Source organism: Thermobia domestica, chromosome 3 (genome assembly GCF_964235325.1).
Source record: "Thermobia domestica chromosome 3, izTheDome1.hap1.1, whole genome shotgun sequence".
NCBI classification, from domain to species: Eukaryota; Metazoa; Arthropoda; class Insecta; order Zygentoma; family Lepismatidae; genus Thermobia; species Thermobia domestica.
Genome location: NC_137456.1, coordinates 344,881,394 through 344,903,899, shown reverse-complemented (window position 1 = coordinate 344,903,899; position 22,506 = coordinate 344,881,394). Strand labels below are relative to the sequence as shown.

Below are 22,506 nucleotides of genomic sequence, written 5' to 3'. Positions count from 1 at the left end.
AAAATAAACGTAAAGCTTTCACCTTGGTTTGTCGTAAGTGTTCCCACCGCACTGCAGGAAGGAAGAAGGGAATGCGAAATTTTCAATTAAGCCAGCCAACCTTCCTTGATTGCTGATAGTTCTTGAACGCTGATTATTTTCGGGCCACTGACATTCGGAGGTTGATAACCGAAATCCATAAACGCGTTAAGAAGGGATCAGGGCGTCTGCTTTTCCTACGGGGAACTCATAAATTAGATTTTTTGACATCCTTCTCTTCCGCCTTCTATTCTTCTACGCTTCTCATTGTGAGGAACACTAATTAACAAGATTCAGAGGCGCCAACTCAAGTGTTACTAACTAACGTATCATCTGTAATGTGAGGAACACTGCTAGTTTCATTAAACTCTTTATTAAGTTACAATTAAAGACAATGGGACCATTTGGTTCCTTTTATCGCTAGAAAGGAAACGTCTGGCTAAGTGGTAAAATGAAATTTGTTTTACGTCCCACATCCCACGGGCTTTTGGATTTAGATTTCTGGGTTTTCGGCATCTATGGCCATTTAGCCCGTTACGTATGAGGGATGACGTCCCTCGGCAAGCACACTATCCGGGGAAAGGGAAGGAAGCGGCTTGGGACCTATAAGTTAGGTACCACCTCGGCATTCGCCTGGTTGGAATGAGGATGGCTTTTTACACTTCTTCGACCGAGTATCCCCACCAGGAATCAAACCCGGGCCACATCCCACGAGTCGGTGATAAGAAACGAAATGGTGGAATGGAGAAAGTGGAAGGAAACGGGAGAACCCTGAGAAAACCCATACTCGCGGTGTTTGTCCACCTCAAACCTCACTTGGCGCAAGCTGCGAACCAAGAACCCCGTGCACCAGAGGTAAAGGCTCTACTATTGAGCCACCACGGCCCCCTAAGTGGTAAAATGTTTCGAAGGGATGACCTGTAGCATGATTGAAAACATCTCTGCTTAGCTTACCGTAATGTCAAAGTGGAAGTTTCAGATAATACACAGATAGGGGGGGGGGTCACTTCTGCACTACGTGAAGAAGTTTCTGTTGTATGGCGTGATATTTTCTGAATTAATATTGGAACGGAAAATGGAAATCAGAGTGAACATGGAACATCGATCCCAAGAATATATTACTATGCATTCTTCCATCCATACCTTTCATACGGAATCGAAGCCTGGTATGGAAACTTAAGTGCCCAGCTGAAATATAGAAGCTTGTCGTTCTTCGGAAGAAGGTAATAAGAACATTAAAAAATAAACGTTTCTTTGCGAATACAGAACCGCTATTTCACGAACTGAACATATATATTAAAATTAGATAAACTTTATTTTTATAGGATCCACTGGGGTGCAGTGTTTGAGTACACACAAAATCACTCGATTTCAAACCTACGTTTTAAATAGTGGTAGGCACAAAACCCGGTTCGTTTTTCACCGAAACCGGTTATCGGTTTTCTCCAAAACCGGTTCGATTTCTTACCGGATCCGGTTTCGGTTTTTTTCCAAAATTTGTTCTATTTTTGACCAGAATAGTGTTTCGTTGTTCTCCGGAAACCGGATGTGTTTCCACAGAAATAATTTGTCTTCCAAAAGTTTTCACCGAAAGCAGTTTCGGTGAAAACCGACCTGGTTTTAAAGGAAACCGAAACCGGTTTTGGATAAAATCGAAATGTCGGGTTTTCGGGATTGGTTTTTATAAAAACCGGTTTGCCAATCCCGAGTTTTAAATGCCTGTCCCCTGGTCGTGGGTTATATCTAGACGTTGCATTTCTCGTTCTGTTTATTAATTTTGACACCATTCTTGTGTACGTATTACTCTATCTCGAGCATGACTGTTGGAAGCAAAACTAAGATATGACGTTGCTCCGTTTGAGTGGAAAGCAAAACTTCGGAAATGCCCCCTGTAATTCATCTCATGTTTTCTCTCACCATCACGCGTCAAAAGTTGAAGGATTTCTTTCCACGTCCTGTCTAGCCACCGGACGGACGCCAATGTAGTCATCGTTGTTACACGCGAATACAAATGTTTTTATTTCAACCGTCCATTCCTTGTTTCGCTCCCTCTGCACTGAACTTCTTGCATTGGCCTTCGAAGCTACCAGACTTTAAGTTTATGTACTGTATGATCAGCGCATTTGACGTCTATGCCCTAATTTCTGGCTTCCTATTTCTATTAAAGTGACCCCCCTCTAGTTGCTTACAGTTCTGAATGAGCACCGAAAACTGCCTTGTTGGAAATGGGCCACTCGCATTAATTGTAGTCTGTCTTCCATTCATACATCAAATTTTGTTTCGCTGAATTTTCGTATTCATCACAACCAGTGACGAAAAGTTTTTTGAAAATTTCATTTTAGTTTTCCTTTAGAGACTTCTTATGTAATATTTTTGTTTCACTGAAATCCGGACTTTAAAGCGATTTTTTTTTATATTATAGAATTTTGGTACTAACAGGTGTTCGATGACAGTTTTTCGAGACATTTTTTAATTTAAAAGAAATAGTAGTAGTCCAGATAGAGGCAAATCTTGAATTATTTGACCTTCGGCCAAATATGTATATCTGAGCGTTCTGACCGAAGGGAAGCTCTAGCCCTTTACCAAAATATAGCTAGGTGGTGGTACTAACCAAGTAGATCAGGAGTAGGGGGGCAGCTTCTTTCCTTTATGGAAACGAAATTAAATAGGCCTAAGTGGATTAGAGGAAGCGGTTGAGAATTGGGTTGCTGAGTACACACGTCGCTAAGCTTACTCCCACTTTTTTTTAAGTAAATAACTTAAAAGCAATGAAAAATATAAAAAATACAGAAAGTAAGACAGCTGCTATCTACAAAACTCTGTTAAATAAACTAATGACCGATTGCAAACCTTTTCTTATAAACCAGAATTTTGGATGCTCACAAGTAAACCTTACATTTGGGTGAATCGAGTTGCTGACTGAGACACATATGAGAAAGTAGTACTAAATGTGGTCAGTATTTCAGTGAAGTTGTAGGTGCGAAGCTTTAGGGGTTTAGGAGATACAGCTACCAGAACATCACATGGAAGTACAGAATAGTCTTCATACAGTTTGAGATAAAAGCTCTGTAAGACCTCTTGTAACAACAGAAGGTGAATAAAAAATATACGAGTACATATTAGAACTAGGGGGAAGTCATATAGTAAGGGTATACCTGACGGCAGCCATTTTGAAATCCGCCATTTTGAATTAAGGTTAAGTTTTTAAAATAGGAATAGGGTCATGTGATACATGATTTAAGGCGCAAATTTAATCAGAAGAACAATGGTGACGTTAATTTTGATTTACTTACAGGGAAATCAAATATTGTTGCAGCATATGTATTAGTTCTTTACCCCACCTTGTAAATTTTGTGTTAATGATAATAATTAAATAAAAAGCAGGTGGATAAATATTAGGTCTATGGTAAGAGTTGCCTTGATGGCGGCCATGTTCAAATCCGCCATTTTGAATCAGACAAAAGTTTTAAACAAAACGCATAACATTGACACCTTATTAATAGCAAATTTTACCATAAATCCAATGTTATAACAATTTTTGCTTTATCATTAACCAGCATTTGTTATCGCATAAACAAGTTGCTAATTTAAGGAAAAATGACCAAAGAGGAATTGAGTCATAATTGAACTTGGGTCTTTCTTCCAGAAAAGTCCTCAATTAGTACAATCAATATGTAGTTCAGAAAAGAGTGCATGACTTACACAAATGCTGTGCTCACAGTGAGCACACCTGACAAAGGCAATCGAGTTACACTTGACACATTTGTCGTTAACAATTCCGTCAAAGCAGTAGTCATAAGGAGCGATCCATTTAATTTTGTGCTGGTTAATGATAAAGCAAAAATGGTTATACCGTTGGAGTTATGGTAAAATTTGCTATTAATAAGGTGTCAATGTTATGCGTTTTGTTTAAAACTTTTGTCCGATTCAAAATGACGGATTTGAACATGGCCGACATTAAGGCAACTCTTACCATAGATCTAATATTTATCCACCTGCTTTTTATTTAATTATTATCATTAACACAAAATTTACAAGGTGGGGTGAAGGACTAATACATATGATGCAAAACTATTTAATTTCCCTGTAACTTTTTACCAATTGCACGTAAATCAATATTTGCGCCTTAAATCATGTATCACATGACCCTATTCCTATTTTAAAAACTTAAACTTAATTCAAAATGGCGGATTTCAAGATGGCCGCCGTCAGGTATACCCTTACTATATGACTTCCCCCTAGTCCTAATATGTACCCGTATATTTGTTATTTACCTTTTGTCGTTACAAGAGGTCTTACAGAGCTTATATCTCAAACTGTATGAAGAGTATTTTGTACTTCCATATGATGTTCTGGTAGCTGTATCTCCTAAACCCCTGGAGCTTCGCACCTACAACTTCACTGAAATACTGACCACATTTAGTACTGCTTTCTCATATGTGTCTCAGTCAGCAACTCGATTCACCCAAACGTAAGGTTTACTTGTCAGTTTATGACGTCACAACTATTGGGCATTCATTGTATACACCATTTTGTAGATATTATGTCTCTCTCTCTCTCTCTTTACAGTTTTGAGATTCTCGTTGTAGTTGAACTACTATAAAACGGGGGTAAAAAATGTGAAAGTGAACTTCTCCGATACTAAGCACACTGTTTCGAGGTTCCACCTGTCCCGAATTAGCTGAAATATCCCGAAGTTTACTCCAGAATCCCGAATTACTCCAATGAACGATAGAAATTATTGATGACATTCGTAAATTTCAAGACACAATGTCTAACTACAACTAGCGAGATATCGATCTGGTTCTGTCGCTAAAATATTTGGTGTTGGCTAAAGTGATAATCGCGAATGAAGTTATTCTTTGCTTGTACCGTTTCAATTCGTCGTAACTTCTGTTGAACTAATCGCCAACAAGCTGAAGTTACAAATTTTCTGTGTTTTTGTGTAAGTTTTTATCGCAATTTTAATTTGTGAAAATTGCTCCGTGTGTAAATTTGGGTGTGAATAACTAAGGTATGTAAGTCTGCACATGTCCGATAAGCGTGTTCCGCTTTAAGCTTAACCAAGTGATAGCTTATTTGGCCCACTGGTTCGTTCAATTCTCCCCCACTGTGAGTCGAACCCAAAGTCTCTTGCGCTGAAGATATATGTGCTGGACACTGCATTGGGAGAAGGGCTTGTTTTGTAGTCACTTGCTCATACTTCGGAATAGTAACATGCATTCGTTCCCGTATAATTCAATCTACTTCGAAATGACTATTGCAGAAAAGAAGCATCTCCCATCTATGGGCAACTATTTGCATTCAGCGAGGAGTGGACACTGTGTTTGGGATGCAGAGCATGTAGAATGGAGAGTTGTCGGTGGCAGCTGATTTGATGAAAGGCTTTGTGTTTGTCAGAGGCTGGTCGATAAACGTGTGTACACCTATTAACATGGTGGCCAGCCACTGGGGCAGGTGGATCGTCTGCCGCACAGCAGTTTGCCCCAAGTTATCAGCTAACCGGCTTTTTCTGTCACTATTTAATAGGTTTGTACTATATCTGAAATTTTGGAAAGCGATTTTCGAAGGTCAATACCTATTTGCTTATTAGAGATATCTATGCTTTCTCCTCAAATAGTGCTGGCAATCAGTTTCAGAAAGAAAATATTACCTGCTTTTAAAACGTACTCAAGGATTCTGGACCTCTGATGTCCTCGTTGCATACTGTCTTCACTGAAACGCGTTCTCAGATACGTCGTCGTTCGAATAGGCAATAAGCGTGTCAGAAAATTGCATCTTTAACACTGTTATTTTTATCTAATTTTACAAGATCTAGCGATCATTATAAGAATCATAGGTGACGAAGATGCCAAGTTGAGCAGGCGAAGCGATATGTAGATCTCGTAAAATCAGGTAAGATGCCGGTGTTAACTCAAAATAGCAATTCTTGAGATACGCCTATGATTGTAACGGAGATGTCAGAAACCTTGTTTCACTCTTGTTAACTGAAAATGACTGCAGGAATTAGGATGAAGTCTACGCTATGGATATTGAAATTAATTTTTGTTTTAACGTCGCACGTGTGCCCTTTAGTAAAAGAGGCTCATGATTAATTAAAGTGAATGATTGTAAAACTTTTTTTTTTTTTTTAAACTTTCCCGCACGGAACTACGTGCACCTGCGCCTTAGTCACTCGCTAGCTACTAGACCACCAGCAGGACGCTGGTTATTGAGGGTGGGGCTCTACTTAAGACCCTGATATACTAAAAAAAAAAAATCTTTTGTTTGTTTTTCATAAGTGAAAGAAGTTAATGAAGTGCAACTTACCACAATCATAGATAATGTACAACGGAAAATATGAACCTGAAGAATTTTCGTTCATAGAAATTACAATGTTGCCAGAGTAACATTTCCCCCAAAATCTAAGTTACGGCAGTGACTAGAGGAACAAACTCAACTGCACTTGATTACGCATCATGTTGTTTTTCGTATCCTCGGAACTACTTTTTAAATAACATTATTTAATTTCAATAACTGTGTGTTAAAACTATTTTGTTTATTACATACTAAATACAACTATTATTTAAAAAGTGTCTTTTTTTTTTTTAATAATCTCTCTTGTTGATCTAGACACACTGAAATATTTTGTAAGCTTTGCGATTATTTTAGTTTCACACTTGTATCTCAAATTAAATAAGTTACCAGATAAAATGGAAGAACCGTGTAGAGGATGTTAATGAGACCTCCCTACAGGTAGCCTACCCAGCGGTCGTTTCTTGTGTGTTCCTACCTTGATAAGCTAAATGAAATAGTTAATGTTGGTTGTAGCGTGCGAAGGGAATTCCATTGTTTACACTTGGTTACCGTTTGCAATATGTAGCGAAGTTTGAATGGCGTTTCCTGTTGGCAGTTATGTGTTAAATTCAATTTCACACCGCTCGCCTAAGTAAACGCTGTTTTAATTGGAAATGTTTACTGCTGGAAGATGAGAGTGATGCCTGCCAAGTATAGAGGTTTGCTTTTATTACTGGCGAACAACACACATCATATCAAATGAAATATTCACATATTTACTACGTTTTCCATTAAATGAAAAAAACAAAAATTGATTTATATAAGTTTTTCATGTTTTCATTACTGTTTAATTCATTCATGCGAAGACAGTTTTTGAAAACGTAAATATTAATTAGTTTTTGATTTATTGATGTCACAATGTGCCAATTGTGAGCTCAGAAGTTCGATTACTGAAATCCAATCCTTCACTTCTGTTATGGAATTGTGATGGCCTTTGGTTTGAGGTCGATGCTAGAGTTGTGATTAGTACGTATGCATGCTGTCAAACGAGTAAATTTATTTAGCAAAAGTTTCAGGTACAGCAAACTCTTATTATGGGTGTTAATCTAAAACTAAGTGAGGAGAGAAAAATTCAATCTCTTAAAAATACCAGTAGTCGCATGACTAATCCAAATACGATATTAAAAAGGAAAGACAAGTTGTTCCTACAAAACTTTCGACAAATAATACGTAGATCACGTATGTGATAAACTCATTGACCCTTCTTACATATTATACATACAATATATGTGCATCATACAGGGTGGCCCAAAAGTAGGTATACACCCGTGTATTGATCAAGCAGTGTTGGGCAAATTTCAATTGAATTAACAATTAACAATTAATCTGTAAATTTAATTGTTAATTGCAATTAACAATTGAAATAAGTAATGGTTAATGGTTAATTGCAGTTGGCCATTGAAAAAGGAGAATCAATTGCAATTGATCAATTGATTGAAAGTAATTGCAGTGGAAAGTAATTGCAATTGAATTCTGTAATTCAATTGCAATTGAAATCAATTGGCAATTGATTCAATTGCAATTGATTTCCACAGCAATTACTTTCAATTGATTGATCAATTGCAATTGATTTTCACTGATTAATTTTCAACACTGTAGTTCAGAGAGGGCGTGGGACAATGAAAACTTTAGCCACGACCAATTGACTCACCACCCGTCGTGACCCACGACCCAGCGTGACCCACTCTGACCCACCACCCACCATAAACCACTCTTACCCACTGTGACCCACAGACCCACCAAAACCCATTGTCATGAACTCTGACACATGATTCACGCCCTCCTCTCTACTGACTAAAGAGTTTAAACTTGTAATAAAACAAGCCTATGAAATTATCACTCATCGGAGTTTGAATTTCTACGATCAATCGCTCAAGCACCGCACTAATACAATAACGGCGAATCTGACCTTTCTAATATAAATAAAATAGAGTTTGTTCGTGTGTCTATCTGTCTATCTTTGTGCGGCCTGTGGACGAGACGAGTGGACCGAAACTTTTCAAAATTTGGTCACGGGTAGCTTGGTCTAGGCCCCAGACCAAGACGAAGACTTTTTTTTTAATTCCTTACTAGGGGGTCTCCAGGGAACGTTTACCGGGACCGGCCTGGGGACCAGAAAAGTCGACCGAGAGTGACCAAATTTTGGTCAAAGATACCTTGGTCTAGGTCTCACACCAAGGCTAAGCGTTTACAACAAAATTCGAACCAGGGGGTCTCAGGGGGGCGTTTAACGGGACATGTAAAAGTAGAAAGATATCAGTGTCGATTTCATAGTTTTCGCGGTCGCTGAGATCAATGTTGGAACTCCGATCGCATTAACTTCCAAATTCACCGTATTCGGCTGCGGGCCGTGGGTCAACGGGGGGGGGGGGGGGGATACCGAAACGTAAAAGTAATCCAAAATGACCGATATTAGTGTCAAATCCATAGTTTTCGCGGTTGCTGATATCAATGGCGACACTACCATTAGCGATGACTTTCAAATTTATTCACCGTTGTATGCGGGCCTTGGGTCACCAGAGGGGGGAATTCCGAGACATGTAAAAATAATCGAAAATGACCGATATTAATGTCAAATCCATAGTTTTCGGGATAACTGAGCTCAATGGTGAAACTCAAGACCGCGTTTACTTTCATATTTAGCCCCCATCAGCTAAGAAAGGGGGGCATTATAAAGGGGATCACGAGACGTAAAAATAATCCACAATGACCGATGTCAAATCCGTAGTTTTGGCGGTGGCTGAGATCAATGGTGATACTTTCATTAGCGATGATTTTCAAATTTAGCCACCATTGTATGCGAGCCGGGAGTCGCCGGGGGTGGGGAATTGCGAGACATGTAAAAGTAATGGAAAGTGACCGATATTAGTGTCAAATCCATAGTTTTTCGCTGTCGCTGAGATGAATGGTGATACTTCCACATGCAGCCCCCATCGGCTGTGGGCCAGAGGCATTTTTTTTTAATTGGAACCAGAGAATTATAGAGACTTTTATCGGCATATGTAAAAAGTAGTAGAAAATGGCAGATTAGTGTCACATTCATAGTTTTCGCGGTATTGGTTGGGGGTTTGTGGGGGCCAGAGGAGATTTTTTCACAATACGAACCTAGGGGGTCTGAGGGGGTTTTCACCGGGACATGTAAAAGTAGTAGAATTTGTGTCGAATCCATATTTATTGGGGTTGCTCAGACGTATAGTGACACACCCGATAGTGTATACGTTCAAATTCAGCCCCCATCGGCCTTCCGAATGAAAACACATGCACGTTGTTGGATATATATTCACAGAAAATATATCCAATTTTAGAAATGTTTCTTAATTGTTCTCCCGTTGTTCAGTTCGTTTACATTGATATTTTATCTGATCCATGCGAACATAACAGCTAGTACGAAATGGTAAAGTGTTTGTTATGGAACAAATTACAATGAATTCAATTATATAGATAATAATTATAATTATTTCCTTGTTGAATTATGGATACTTTTCAGTGGAAAACTGAATAAAATTTAAAAGTCCCAAATCAACGTAAAGTAGACCAACATAAAGGAAAAATGTATAAAATTTTCTATATAATTAAGCTTACAAACTTAAATGGAAATTTAGCTTAATTACATGGAAATTTTTTGTGTCGTTTTGTGCGCCTATTTCCTCGTTTTCTGCGTCACCAGAAATGGGTCAATGTTATCCTACAAATATGGCGGAACAAGTTAATGTTGTTCCGTCAGGAACGATTTCGAGGTTGTTTCCTTCACATCATCTTGTGCGTGTTTTCTACCGTTATGTAAGCCTATTTCCACGTTTTGTGAATCAATGGTAGTGGGTCGGAATGGGCATTCAATGTGGGAAGAAAAATGATCCACTCTCCCACCAGTATCGAATTTCAAGGTCGCTTTTTCACATTGTTTAGTGCATGTTTTTACCGTTTCTGCGCATATTTTCACGTTTTGTAGGCCAACGAAAGTGGGTCAAAGACGACCTACAAATATGGCAGAAAAAAAAACATATCCATTCCACTTTCAAGGTCCATTTTGACCCTCTCCCACTGATGCACAAAGCGACACAAATCATGCATAAAAAATGTGAAGAAAAGGACCTCGACATTCGATGGTGACGGAACAGCATTAAGTTATTCCGCTATACTTGTAGGCCATTTTGACCCATTTTCGGTGTCGCACTAAAGTGGAAATAGGAGCACAAAACAGTACAAAGCAGGCATTATACGATACGAAAGAAACGACCTCCAAATTCGACAGTGGCGGAACAATGGCTCTATTTCCTCACACATTCATGGACCATTTTGACGCATTTCTGGTGATGCTCAAAACGTGGAAGTAGGCGAACAGAACGGTACAAAATACACACTAAACGATGCGAAAGAACCAACCCCGAAATTCGATAGTAGCGGAACAGTGAGCCATTTAACTCCCACTCACCTCGGGTGATGCACAAGACGAGAAATAGGCGCAGAAAACTTTTTTAAAAAAAGGGCACTAAACGATGCGAAAGTAACGATCTACAAATTCGATAGTGTCGGAACAGTGGGTCATTTTCGTCACACCTTGGAGGCTCATTTTGACGCACTTCTGGTGACGAACAAACCGTGGAAATAGGGGCACAAAACGTAACAAAACAGGCACTAGTCAATGCGAAAGGAAGGACCTCGAAATTCGGTAGTGGCGGAGAAGTGGGTCATTTTCGTCACACTTTGGAAGCCCATTTTGACACACTTCTGGTGACGCACAAAACGTACAAAACAGACACTAAACGATGCGAAAGAACGGACCCCGAAATTCAAAAGTGGCGGAACATTGAGCCATTTAACTCCCACTTTAAAGGCCTGTTTAACTCACTGACGCACAAGACGAGGAAGTAGGTACATAAAACTTAAAAAAAAAAAAAAAAAAAAAAGGTACTAAACGATGGAAAAGAAACGACCTAGAAATTCGATAGTGTCGGAACAATAGGTCATTTTTGTCACACTTTAGAGGCCCATTTTGACACACTTTTGGTGACGCGCAAAACGTGGAAATAAGGGCACGAAACGGCACGAAACATTCACTAGTCGATGCGAAAGGAAGGACCACGAAATTTGGTAGTGGCGGAGCAGTGGGTCATTTTCGTCCCACATTCGAGGCCCATTTTGACCGTCTTCCAGTGACGCACAAAGCGTCGAAATACGCGCACAAAAGGGTACGCGATGTGAAATTAACGACCTCGAAATTCGATAGTAGCGGAACTCTTGGTCATTTTCATCCCATCTTCGAAGCCCATTTTGACCCTTTTCCCATGACGCACAAAACGGCACAAAACGATGTGAAGGAAACGACCTCGAAATTCATTGGTGGCGGAAGAGCAATAATTTGTTCCGCCATATTTGTAGGCCCATTTTGACCCACTTCCCGTGATGCACAAAATGTGGGAATAGGCTCACAAAGCGACACGAAACACGCACAAAAGATGCAAAACAAAGTACCTCGAAATTCGTTGGTGGTGGAACAAGTTAATGACGCCGTGAGCACCAATATAAGTATATACTGTAGTTCTTACCAGGGGGCGCGGTGGGTCAGTGGTAGAGCGTTCACCTCCGGTGCTTAAGGTTCCTGGTTCGGTCCCAGCTCGCGCAGTTTGGACTTTGTGGTGGACAAACACCTTGCTCGTGGATTTTCTCGGGGTTCTCCCGTTTCCTCCCACTTTCTTCATGTCATTCATTTCCCATCATCACCGTCTTCTTTAGCCTAACCGGCATAAGCCTGGGACGTAAAACTAAAGATTTCGTATCATTTTTTGTAGTTCTTACCATCAAGGCTGAGAACTGCACGGTCCAATTTTTTAGCCAACGTAGAAGCCCAACCGGAATAGTGATGTCAACCGGCTCGGCTCGGTTCAACTGAGCGTACAGCTTGAGCTGGCTTGGTTGGGATTACCCATCGACTGGGCTCAATTGAGCCAATGGCTTGAACCGGCTCGGTAAAGACTAGTTATCGACTCGGCTCGATTGGAGCCAATGGCTCGAACCAGCTCCGTTGAAACGAGTCCATAGGCTGGGTTCGAGTTAGCTTAACTAAGCCAATGGCTTGAACCGGCTCGGTTGGGGTAAGCAATCAGCTCGGTTCGGTTCGGCTCGTGTGAGCCTTCGGCTCGAGCTGGCTCGGTTGGATAAGCTGTTGGCTCGGCTCACTTCTCGGTTCGGCTCGATAAGTGAATGAGCTGTGAGCGAGCCGCTTGAGTCGTTGACAATCCTAAACTCGGGTCGAGCAGTTTTAAACATGTTTAGCTGGAGTCCCATAACTTCTAACAATTTTTGGCTCGAGCCCGAATACTTGCTCCTCCTGAACTCAAACCAAGAACCTCGTGACCAATGTCCTTGCCTCCTGAAGATTTCTTGACTAACGAGATCGACAGTTAACTAATTTTTAGTATTCCGATACAAACCGCCTATATTCCATGTTTATACAGGTACACGGTGTTATAATAATAATTAGTTATAATAGTAGTATCATTGATAATTATACTGTCTATGTAGGATACTTGAAGATAGTAGTACTTGGAACTACACAAAGGATTTAGCTCGAATTGGCTCGACTCGACTGGAAACTCGATCCGAATTCGAGTCGAGTTGGGGGAAATTTTTCGAGCCGAGATCTCGAGTCGAACTCAAAGATGTCTGCTTCGAGTCGAGTCGAGTTTTAAAGAAAACTCGCTCGAACTCGCTCGTGCTCATTCCTATTGTATGCATGACGGGCATATAGAGTTCTTTCGAGAGGGATAGAACCATAAACATAATATATTTTTAAAAAATACTTAGTTTCACGGCTTTCTTCCCAGGAAGGGAAAGGGATGGTAGGTATCCAGCATTTCTTAGAAGTACTTTATTTGAAATATGTAAAACAGTAACAAGTGGACTATACAATATACACATATCTTCTTATCTTCAGTTTTAATTGCTGATTTCAATTGCAATTAACAATTACAATTAACAATTACAAGTTTCAATTGTCAATTGCAATTAAGAATTGAATGTTTCAATTGCACCCTTTGCAATTGACAATTAACAATTAAAAAGTTTCAATTGCCTGGTGAGCAATTAACAATTAACAATTGACGAAAATTTAATTGCAAATTTTATGATTGAATTCAATTGCAATTGAAATTAATTGTCAATTACAAATTGAAATCAATTGCAATTGATTTTCAGAGCAATTACTTTCAATTGATTGATCAATTGCAATTGATTTCAATTGATTTTGCCCAACACTGTGATCAAGTATAACACTCTAGTGTATGGGTTTATTTGCTTCGGCTCTTCTGAGCTTAAGATCTAAGTAAAAACACATTAAGAATAAATAATAAAGAAATTAAGTCTAGCTAATGGATAACAATAAGAAATGAAATAAAGTGCAATACGGTCATGTACACCTACTTTTGGGCCACGCTGTACAGTCATGTCCAAAATTATTGTCGCATGTCTATAAATATGTTGATGTAGGGATATAATTTGCTAACGAATTCGCCCGATATTTCTTATAATGTTAGTATGTGTATAATCGCCGAAGACATGTGTGTGGCAAATTTCATGTCAAAAGAGCAGTAAATAAGAACAATAAAACTAAAATAAAACTTTGTTGTCCATTTAGTAAATTTTGTTTTACTCATTCTAATTTTCGTATTTATAATTCTGTTGCTATGAAATTTACCACAAATATACTTTTCCCGATTATACACATAGTGTCAGTATTAAAAGTACCCTGCAAAATCATTATCAAATTATATTGTTACGAGAAGACAGTTATAGATATGCGACAATCATTTTGGACATGAGTGTACGTATAATGTAAACAAATAACTTCAATTATTTGTGCTGAATAAAGTATGTAAATTTAAGGTAAATAATTATGTAAGATACTGTACATATATTGGATGCATGATTACACAACCATACACGGAAAAATAAGTTCTGTGCACTGGACCCCCGCGGTGTGTATTCGATGCATTTTGTTAAACAGAATCCAAATTTTGAAACACCAGGAAAAATAGTCAATTTTTTTGTTATAGGTAAAAAACTTGAGCGGTTTCGGATAGGGAGGACTTGTCCTTAGGGTTGGCAACTCTGCAAAATAAAAAACGGCACCCCCTCAAAATTCCCTGTGATATAGGTCTAAGTGTGAAGCAGGCCCGTAGCCAGCCCAAAAATGTAGGGGGGGGGCGGCTGAAGTGAAGGGGGCCCGATCCAACCATATTATAGTCCATTTGCAAGCCTACCGTGAAAATTTTAGGGAGGCCAGCAAAAATTTAGGGGGTGCCCGGACTCCCCTAGATCCCCCTGGATACGGGCCTGGTGTGAAGTATCTCTGTTCGAAGCCATACATGGGAAGGAAATGTACTATCGTGAACAAAAGTGCATTAGCACCTGTATTCTGTATATCCTTAGTACATTCACTAATAAGCTTAATTGATACATTGTGCTATAAATGAGAAACTGTTGAAATTATCAAAACAGATGAAGAAAATTATATTAATCGTTACGCGACTATTTTGGATTTGGAAAATTATTTTTAAAAAATAAAAAAAAAAAAAACTTATTTCAGCTACAGGAAATTGCTTTAAGAAGCCCTTTTTCACTCACAATACATGTATAAAATTCCTTACAAGTAAATTTCAAATTTTTCCTGATACAGTCCATGTTATCTCTTTAAAATTATCTAAACAGATGGTGAAAGGTGACAGTTTTGGATTTACAAAATGAAAGTTACTTTTTAAATCTATACTTCGAACTACATAAAATTGCTTCGAACCACATACAAAATGGAAAAAGCCGGTCATGAAGGGGCTGGTAAGAAGTTTTGTACCGGTCACCGGCTTTAATCAAAGTAACAGCAATATATCCGGTCAGGCCGGTGAAAAACCGGCCAGTTGGCAACCCTACTCGTCCTAGGGTTTCCAAATTTGGATTCTGCGTAACCAAATACATTTAATCTATACCTTAGAGACTGCTAAACAGAACTTTTTTTTCATAGCTGTATTACGTGTATCTTTCCTATCCAATATCGCTCAAGTTGTTCTTGGGATGTGCTTAATGTTTTTAAAAGTGTATCGTAGTGAACTCCTGCCTGTGGCTTTTTTTGTTATACGGCCTGCCCTTCCACTACATTAGGCCGGATACTCGGGAGTCTACTGTATTTATTTGCATTTTTTTAAATGTTGATTTTATTGGAACGTAAGGTCTGTACTGGAAAAATAGGATACAAAGTTTTCACCTTATAAAGGCCAAAATGAAGATAAATAAGATGTTAGAACGGTTATGTTCTATAACTTTATGATCATCTTGTAGGATTACTTGAAATTGTTTGATAAAGTGAATAAGCTTCTTTTAGACTGTAAGATTGGGAGAGGGAGAGAGAGAGAGAGAGAGAGAGAGAGAGAGAGAGAGAGAGAGAGAGAGAGAGAGAGAGAGAGAGAGAGAGAGAGAGAGAGAGAGAGAGAGAGAGAGAGCAATAAGAAGCTTATTGAGTTCCTGCTATATTGTCTGTGTAATATGGCTTTATTGCTTGTTGTGTTAGTATCAAACAGCTGTCCAGGAAACAATTGCAGCTACAGATAATTAAAAAAGATAAAACGTTGTTATATATCTTGAAACGGTGTTGTTTGTATGTTTGCTTGATAATTTTGTTTTGTTTGTTTTTGCAGGTGGCCCCTTGAAGTCCGCGTCAGCCAGCAGTTCCCGTTCAACAAGTCCATCGCCAGCAGCGCAGTCTTTCATTCCGACGCCTCGCAGCGCCAGGAGCTCGCTCAACGAGAAGCACTTGACTGGAAACAGGTGAGAACGCACGCTTTAATTCCATTGATATAGACCATGGGCGTCTCTGGCGGGGGGGGGGGATGAGGGTGACGCGTCCCCCCAAATATTTTGAAGTGCAAAATATTCAATATTTTATTCTAATTTAATTTATTTACTAACAACAGAATAACACATAAATAATAATTATTTGGAATATAATATTCAGACTGTGAAACGATTATAACAGAGTTCCTGATATACCTCAGGGGGTCAATAAAGGTGAGCAGAAAGGTAACAAATGGAATCGAAGATAAGAAAGTGGTTGGGCTAGGTAGTACCATTTAAATCACTTTCTTTGATGTCACCCCCAAATTTTACATGCCAGAGACGCCGGTGATATAGACTACCTGCACGTAGGGAGATACGTGTTGTTTACTGTACATATTAAGGGTCTTCACTACAGCGAAATTAAACTACCGTTGATTTTAAATTTTTTCTGTAATATCTTCAAAACAAATAAAAAATATTCGAAAAGCAGAAACGTAGTGAACTAGATAATACGATTTTGCATATAACGCCGTTATCACAACTCATCTATCTGTTTTCGATTTGCAGCTGTAGGTAGATTTAGCATTTTTTTGTGGGTTCTGTAAATAGCGGCATACCAAAATCAGATAGGTGAATTGCGGTAAAGGTATCACATGCAAAATCGTGTTATCTAGTTCACTACGTTTCTGCTTTTCGAATATTTTTATTTGTTTTGAAGATATTACAGAAAAACTCTAAAGTTAGCGGTAGTTTAATTTCGCTGTAGTGAAGACACTTAACACTAGCAGTTAGTTTATTAGCACCAAGGGTATGCACCGAGATACTGTGAGACTATGATGATAATGGTGGAATGAAGAAAATGGGTGCAAACGGGAGAACCCCGAGAAAACCTACGGACACGGTGTTGGACTACCACAAGACCCAATTGGCGGGAGTTGGGATTGAACCAGGAACCCTGCATGCCAAATGTGAACGCTATATCACTGAGTCATTATAGCTTCCAGAATCCCGTTCTTCCCACGGGAGAAATAGCATGTTATAAATATGAAACCAGAAGTTTGAATATTATAAAATGTATTCCCTTTCTCCTTCATAAACAATTTTCCGTAGAATTATTTCCGTATTTTTAATTAAGTATACCAAGTAATTAATTAAGACGTTTTCCTATTTAGGAAGTCTAATATCCTCGGACGCAAGAAGTGAAAAAGACGTACGTTCGAGAATAGTGCAGGCTATAGAGGCATTCAATGGGAAGAGAGCAAGGGCGCCAGAAGAAAATCTTCTAGGGGACTATCTCCATGGTTGCTATATTACGTCTGAAATTTCTGGTATTTAATGTATGTGGTTTGCTATATTACATACATTTTCGTGAACCAGGGGGTGGGTACCCCTCCCCCCTTCGGGTGCCCATATAAGAGAGGACTGCTAACATCAGTAAATGTGTCGTTGGACGTTCGAAAACTATTTATTAAGACTCTGGTATGAACCGTGGCGCTATATGGATCAGAGACGTGGATGTTGAGAAAAGCTGAAATATCCAAATTAGAAAAATTTGAAATGTGTTTGCGGAGAATGCTGAGCAAAAGGAAACGGAATGAAGACGTACTAAAGAAAGCTAATGAAGGACGTCAGATCATAAAAATAATAGAAAAAAGGAAAGAAACAGCATGCTTGGTCAGTTTTCCTCTTTCATACAGTAGTAGAGGCAAGCTTTCGCAAAAAAAAAAAAAAAAAAAAAAAAAAAAAAAAAAAAAAAAAACATTGAAATTCTAGGGCTACCTCCATGGTTACTACTAGTGTTACACTGAAGAGGATCTGTTTGAAAGGAACTCATAAAATATAATGGGTTAAAATATGTTCTATACATTCTATTATAGGCGATGTAACAAATGGAGTACCACAAGGGTTGCCCTTATCACCCCTCTGTTATTTGTAAATGAGCTTCCAGAAGAAAGAGGTACCGAAACGTCCTTCTGTATGTTGATATGAAATTAATTAATCAGTGTGATAGCTACTAGCTACCGCAAGATTTGAATTGAGTAAATATTGTCTAAAGCTAGGTTGCCATGCTGCAAGAATCTTGTAGCTGTCATTAAAAAATCTTGCAACCCTACAATTTCTCCATGTAAGCATAGTCTTAAAAGGAAAATTCAACAATTTTTTTAATCTTGCAAGGAGTCAAACTATGAGCAACTTTCTGCTTTGTCTTGCTTTGCTACCTGTATCGCCCTCCAACTAATATAAAGGAAAAAGCAGTTTCGCCGCTTCCGAAACTATGGATTCCTTTGGACGGGAAAGGAAAGCGCGCCAAAACATAACTTTTTAATGAGAAGATTCACTATTTGTCCACTAGAATGCAGTGCTGCATGGGTGGGGATATCTTTCTTCCTTTCAGAAAGTTGTAACTGTGTAAACAGTAAATAGAAAGATGGAGTTGCAAGTTTTTTTGACAGCTACAAGCTTCTTGTAGCATGGCAACCTAGCTTAAGAAATGGATGTGTGAAAACATACATAAACAGACCTCAGTGTCATGTAAGTGAGACTGTCAAATGCTAAATGTACTATATTGAAATCTAAAAACGGGAATTCATCAGGATTTTCAGTTCTAAATTTGCTGATGTTTGAGTTGAAAGCTTCTATAGGTCTATTGCTTTTATAATTAGTTGCCACTTATTCGATCATGTTAAAATAAATTTAGTAAACAGTTTCAACTGTTCCGTGTGCCATCCTCGGTAGATTAGTACATGACCGGGAAACCATGTTACATTTTGAGATGTGAAATTGTATCCTGGTAAAAGGTCTTCTAACAGACCAAGAACGAAAGATGAAACTGTTTAGGAAACTTACCATAACGGGACGCAATAACTGATAAGTTTTATTAATTATTATTATTATTAAGAAGCTTAAATTTGTCATTAAACAATTATTGTCAGGTAGTTAAAAAAAAAAAAAAATATTGTGAAACTTAATGCTTGCCAAATCCATTGCTTGTATTGAAATTTTTCATCTTTTCAGAAAACTGCTTTATGTGGATAAGTGAGGCATGGATTTTTTGGTCACGGCCAGTGACTACGCTAGACGAGGGGGCGCCCCATAATGGCATCGTCTGCCTCAAAGACACGTTGGGTTGTGATGTAGGTCAAAGAATATAGAACTATTATTTTGGATAAATAGAAACAATAGCTGCCCCTGCACTTGAACCCGCCCCAAAGAAATTAAAAATTGGCGGTGTCACTGGTCACAACTTTTGTCCGGATCATCCGAGTTTGGGACTCCTTTTCAGACCTGGTGACCTAGAAATAGCCGATATAATATTAACTTTATAGCATCACTGTATAATTTTATAATGAATTAAATATGTTCACTTCTCGAGTTCGAATGTCCATTACTTCGATTCTCAATAAGGCTTTCCTTAGTTAAGTTATCATGTCTTTAGTACCGGTATTTCAAATACAATTTTGTTTATTCATCTTCCCATACAAAAAAAAAAAAAAAAAAAGCAATTGTTTTGAACTGACTACAGAAAGGTTTAACAACTTTGTTTGGCCTCAGTGCACCTCTCATATTCTACAGAAGTTTTACAAACTCGCTTTTTTAAACTTTGATACCCATCAAAAGAAAGAAAAAAGATTTGTAGCATTTCCTGTCTTGATTTACTCGTAGTTACACTGTGTAGACCTTGCACTTTCCTTTCAGTGTATTGCTGTGGCATACGCACACAGGAGAAAACACTGTGATAGACCTTTCTATTATCTCCCAGTGTATTGCTGTGGTATACGCACACAAGAAAGAACACTGTGATAGACCTTTCAATTATCTGTATGTATTGCTGTGGCATACACACGCACAGAAGAGAGAAAGAACACTGATAGACCTTGCAGTTCTCTCCGTGTATTGCTATGGCATACACACGCACACAAGAGAGAAAGGACGCTGTGATAGACCTTGAAGTTATCTTTCAGTGTATTGCAGTGGCATGCACACGCATACAAGGAAGAACACTGATGGACCTTGCAGTTATCTTGCAGTGTATTGCTGTAGCATACACACGCACAGGAGAGAGAGAGAGAAGAGAATCATGCTTGTTATAATTATATCAGCAACCTCATACAGGGTCTCCATATGTTTGACGGTATTTCGCTATCGGAGTTCGTTCGGGTTACGGGTCTGTCCTGGTCACCAGGTTTGGTGAGTCATAAGTCTAACTGCTTTCGGATCACGGATTACGAAGTTTTTGACCCGTTCCGTCACTGGTGGGAAAAGGTTTGTTGGATTTAATGGGCTCAAATGTGAAGAATATTATGTGAAAGTAGGCAGCATAACTAATCACCATTAAGGATTTGGGGATTACAATTAAGAGGCAATTAAAAATTAATTATCATATAAATCCTATTATGCAAGGAGCAAGAAGGATAATAAATGTTATTTGTAAACAGTGGTGTGTTTCTGAAATAGATATAATTGTATGAAAGCTACATGTAAGACCAAAATTATAATTTGGATCCGAAATACAGAATAATATCTGTACAGCTTCGACAAACAGAATACAATCTTTGCAGAATGTTTTATCAGACTATTGTGTTGTAAAATGAAAACGAACTATTGTTCCCGTAGTTATGAGGACTGGAACAATTGAGTTTTAGAGTCTCAGCAACAGAAGAAAAGTGATAAAATCCATACCAAAGAGACTGGATAATGCATATGTGAATGATGTCTACTAGTGCTGTTGAATTTTTGTGACATTTGCGGTTTTCAAAACCGAAACCGCAAAAGCGGTTTTGAAAACCGAAACCGCAAAAGCAGTTTTCAAAACCGAAACCGCACATGCGGTTTTCAAAACCGAAACCGCAAAAGCGGTTTTCAAAACCGAAACCGCAAATGCGGTTTTCAAAACCGAAACCGCAAATGCGGTTTTCAAAACCGAAACCGCAAATGCGGTTTTCAAAACCGAAACCGCAAATGCGGTTTTCAAAACCGAAACCGCAAATGCGGTTTTCGAAACTGAAACCGCAAAAGCTCTTTTCGAAAGCGAAAGCCTCCCGAAACCGTGTTTGCGGTTTTATAAGGGATTGCCCTTTTCAAAGCAGAAACAATGTTTGCTCTGTTTTTAATTACACCTTTTAACAATTGTGAAAGCATCTATCGATCGAGACAAATGAATTGATTTATATGTGTGTTTTAACTTTTTTTTTTTTTTTTTTTTTTTTTTTTTTTTCTCCAAGGCTATTATGGTAATATGTGCAGCACAGTGCGAAAGGGATAGTTCGATGGTTGTACAAGTCACAGTTAAATTAGGGTTGCCATATTTTAAAATCAGAAAAGTGAGGGTTCTAAACCGTAAGTATTGATGTGAACTTCCGTGTTACAAATACTGATTTGCGATCCTTAGTACTTTTTTTTTTAGTTATTTCTTTGATGACACTTCCAATGTACTTTTCGGCTGCAGGGAAGCAAACTGCATCCCACCTGATTTTCATATATGTTGTAAATTAGACCACAAGGAACATGAATATGAAGGAATTTTGACATTTCGAATGTCGGAACTCGAGATATTCGAACATAAATTGACCATGGAAGCAAACTGGACTCTACCTGATTTTTATATATTTTGTAAAGTAGACCACAAGGTACACGTATCTGAAGGAATTTTGACATTCCGAATTTCGGAACTCGAGATATTCGAACATAAAGTGAACACGGAAGCAAACTAGACCCCAATTGATTTTTATATATTTTGTAAATTAAACCACGAGGAACACGAATCTGAAGGAATTTTGACATTCCGAATTTCGGAACTCGAGATATTCGATCATAAACTGACCAGGAAGCAAAAATGACCCCATTTGATCTTTATATATTTTGTAAACTGGACCAAAATGAGCAATAATCTGAACGAATTTTGACATTCTGACTTCCCGAACTCGAGATACTAGAACTTATACAGTAGTTTTATGTAATATGTAAAAAAGTAACGAAGAAAGTTTTGTCGCTTTTTGACCTATGACTTACAGCATCGATATATCACCTAAGACGTACCTGGAAGATCAAAAACAGTACCCATCAGTATCAATGACCTTCTGCCAACGTTCGGGATGGGCATGGATTCCTTCGCGGTAGAACTTGGTTTACCGTGAAGCGAAGAAGGTATCAAGTGCATTTAGCACCTCTACTACGGAGTTGAACTGGAGTCCTCTAAAGTGAGTGTCCAAGGAAAGGAACAGGTGATAACAGGAAGGTACAATGTCAGGACAGTATGGCGCATGTAATAGTGTTTCCCATCCAAAGCGTAGGATGGTGTCCCGGCTCATTCTAGCTATGTGGGGTATAGCG

General features: G+C 38.6%; 1 protein-coding gene across 15 annotated transcripts in view; it reads left to right on the top strand.

The window, feature by feature from the left end:
• Positions 1-22,506, top strand: part of sick (sickie) — a 1,461,343-nt gene that overhangs the window by 1,062,165 nt on the left and 376,672 nt on the right. For all 15 annotated transcript variants that reach the window (XM_081752883.1, XM_081752888.1, XM_081752884.1 and 12 more), the window contains one exon: positions 16,038-16,167. In XM_081752883.1, the coding sequence (XP_081609009.1) occupies positions 16,038-16,167 (130 nt within the window). The remainder of the gene's footprint in view (positions 1-16,037; positions 16,168-22,506) is intronic.